Here is a 3,563-nt window from a genome sequence, read left to right as displayed (position 1 = left end):
TTATTATTATTATTGTTTCTTATTATGTGGAGATTCTTGCCTACAACTTCTTTCTGTCTTTTTCTCTCATGTCTTTCAAACCACCACCACTTTCTACATGCACACACACATACACTCATAGCACTGACCAACAGTGGTAGCAGCAGTGGTAGCAGCAGTGGTAGCAGCAACAGCAACAACAACAATAACAATAGCTGCAGCAGCAGCAGCAGCATTAACATAATCATTCCACTCATCGTAATTGTTATCATAATTGTCATCATCATCATCATCATCATCATCATATTATCAATGATCACATTATGATGATGATGATGATATCAGTCAAAAAGGTTTGACACGAATAGACATACATATGTATGTGTGCATGAAGTGCGTGCCTCTATATGTATATATATGTATGCGTGTATACATATATACATATACATATATTTATACACACATATACACAGATATATGTATGTTTATGTACATGTATATATATATATATATATATCAAACTGCTGATCTTAGTGCAGACCAGAGGAGATATCAACTGAGAGCTTTCACAAGTGAAGTATTAATTATTCATTGTTAATCATGAGGAGGATTGTGCTGTTAGCTTTCTTGGCCCTGTTTGGCCTTCAACAGATAGTTTCCTCTCTTAAAATTGGTTCATTTAACATACAAGCTTTTGGTTTAAAGAAGCTGGGCAATAACACCATCATGACAGTTATCAAGAAAGTAAGCAGTTTCATTTTTATAACTTCTTTTGGCCTTTTCACATAATTCTCTTTGATTTTTTGTTTTAAAACTATTTTTGGAAGTCTAAATCACAGTTGTTTCGATGTCCAGCCAGGTCAACCCTGAAATAGAGTAAATGAATGATTAGTGGTGTTCCAGCTGTGACCATTTCATGACTTTCTCCCAGAAATGGAATAACTAGGACTGCATTATCTAATGTGTCCCTTGAAAAAAAGATGGCAGGGTGTGATTTGAGGGTGATTTGACTGCTATGTCTAGCAATTCCAATGGCACTACAGAGGCTCCCAAACCAGTTTGTCAGAATCTTTGTTGTTATTGTTTTCCTTAGACTCCTCCAACAGGTTGAGGTGAAGCCGATCAAAGGCTTTCTAACCATGACCATCTCATCTGTGATTTAAGGGAGATTTGAGCATGATATTTCTTGCAGAACAAATAACCACAAAGTTTGTGTATTTGATTTGTACTTCTCTGCAGAAGTTGTTGCTGTTTAACCCAAGGTCAGTCTTTTGCAGTACAGATTGCACACTTATATTTGGCTAATAGACCTATTTTTCAGGGATAATGTGCCTATAAGTTAACTCCTCTATGTAATGTCTCCTGTTTCCCTAAAGCTAGAAACATAGGATTTTACACAATATCTACAAAAGCAGTCTTTAAATATATTTTTTTGTACTGTTATTATTAAGGTGGCAAACTGGTTGAATCATTAACACATATGATCACAGCTCTCTACCCCTCATTCTATTGGTAGCGTTTTCTTTTTGGTTAATTAATCACTCATCAACTACATGAAGCTTCTAATTAGGTTACATGATTTAAAACACAACTGAAGTAACTGAGATTAAATTATAGCTGGATGTTGCTGAAGAATGAATTATGCCACACCCAAGTTTCTCATCAAACTTACCAATCTTTGTAGGATATTTTTTTACTCTTATTTTACTTTGTTATCCCTTCTCTTTGATTTTAAACAGAAATATGCAAGAATTCTGGAATATGGACTAGTATTACCATTATGTAAACACCATCACAAGCAATATTGTTTTTCAAATAAATGATATCAACTAATTGACACTCTTACATATTTACATAGTGATTCTCTTTTTGCTTTCTCTGGCAATATTGATGAGGTCAAGGCGAGGAGCTGGCAGAAACGTTAGCACTTTGGGTGAAATGCTTTGCAGTATTTTGTCTGTCTTTACGTTCTGAGTTCAAACTGTGCCGAGGTCAACTTTGCCTTTCATCCTTTTGGGGTCGATAAATTAAGTACCAGTTGCACACTGGAATCAATCTAATCGACTGGCTCCCTCCCCAAAAATTTGGACCTTGTGCCTAGAGTAGAAAAGAATATTGATGAGGTCAGAATAAAACCCAAACATGTCCCATGTTGTTTCTTTTATTTGCCTAAAAAATGGAAACATTAATAGTCACCAACTAATATTGTCTTTTTTCTCACTATAATTATTTCTAATGCCCTATGGCCTAAATATGTCAACACTATTTGTCTGTCTGTCTGTTTCACCACATATTTACAGTTATGAAAAATGCAGTGTTAACTTTGATTTAGCTCTCTTTCAGGGCAGCCATTTATCAACATCTCATTGTTGAAAAATAAGCACCTTCTTTTTTCAAAATTATTTTTTGATCTTCAGTGTTGTAAACAATTATCTAATGTAAACAGCAAAGGAGCCTCTTTCTGGTCATTCAACCTGCTAGAAATAGAAACCAAATTACCCCTAACACCACATTAACCTTTAAAAGAAAAAATTGAAGGACATATTGAATAAAGTAGTCCTAGATATACAAAAAGAGAGGACAGTTAATTTTGAAAAGCCTTTGGTCATAGCTGACCTAGGATTAGACGAGAATAACAAAAATTAAATTCTGAATTTGTTTTATGATTGTGGACATTGGCATGGTTGAGGAGTTCATTTAGCAACCATGTCATACTGGGTTAAATCTCACAGCACAGCACCTTGGGAAACTACATGTATTCTATTATAAGATCAGATTGATCCAAACCTTGGTGGGTGAAGACCATGTAAAAGTCCCTGGGATGGAATGAATCTAATGAATAGGAGTTTCCTCTCCTTTTCTAGCATTGAAGTTCCTCTATGAAGGGAACAGGTACAACTCCTTATCTCTTCTGATAAAGTCACAAAACTAATTAGGTGACCGATGCACACATCTACATATACTGTATTGCCCCAGTAGGTGAAATAGGGTACATTTTCTAAATGTTTACCATTTATTGTGATCATTATGCTGTCTTGGCATTGGACATTCATCATTTTGTATTTTTTTTAATCGAAACTGAAGCTAATTAGTTCCATTGTGGTCTCTACAGCATTTGTACTTGTCTATAAACTTCCCATTTTCTAATCAGTAACAAAATATAATTCCTATAACATCTTGTTATTGTTCTAAATCAGCTTGTGTCATTCTTTGGCACTGATTGGTTGCTTAATAGACCGATCATATGAAACTATTGTGTTTTGGCCATGATGTCTAACCAGTTACCTAGTGGTTTGGTTTCAAATAGCCACTACAATAGCAACTAAGATGAAGTTACAAGCAGAGTGGTTAATCTCATACAGAAAGGAATTGAAAGGAAGCTATCCTTGAAAGGCTGGGCAGAAGTGGTGACTGCAAATATCACTTCCATCATATATCATTGTTTGCTTGTTGTGACTTATCCTAATTTTTATCTGCACTTTGACTTCTCGTAGAAAGGACTTGTTCCACTTGTCAGGCAGTCCATTGCTGTCAACATCTGCATGGAGGGCTTGATACAGTGGTTGCTGATGTGTTGGCATGTG

The 3,563-nt window shown here is 35.4% G+C and overlaps 1 protein-coding gene across 1 annotated transcript in view; it reads left to right on the top strand.

Annotated features, from left to right (window-relative positions):
* The first annotated feature begins 486 nt into the window (after positions 1-486).
* The window catches only part of LOC106867620 (deoxyribonuclease-1), a 33,572-nt gene continuing 30,495 nt past the window's right edge, over positions 487-3,563 (top strand). Inside the window, exon 1 of the mRNA XM_014912546.3 lies at positions 487-723. Coding sequence (XP_014768032.1) covers positions 580-723 — 144 coding nt within the window. The 5' untranslated portion in view covers positions 487-579. The remainder of the gene's footprint in view (positions 724-3,563) is intronic.

The sequence above is a fragment of the Octopus bimaculoides genome, chromosome 15 (assembly GCF_046866305.1).
Source record: "Octopus bimaculoides isolate indiv1 chromosome 15, ASM4686630v1, whole genome shotgun sequence".
Taxonomy (NCBI): Eukaryota; Metazoa; Mollusca; class Cephalopoda; order Octopoda; family Octopodidae; genus Octopus; species Octopus bimaculoides.
Note: the sequence above shows the minus strand (reverse complement) of the source record. Positions and strands in the feature narration are given on the sequence as shown.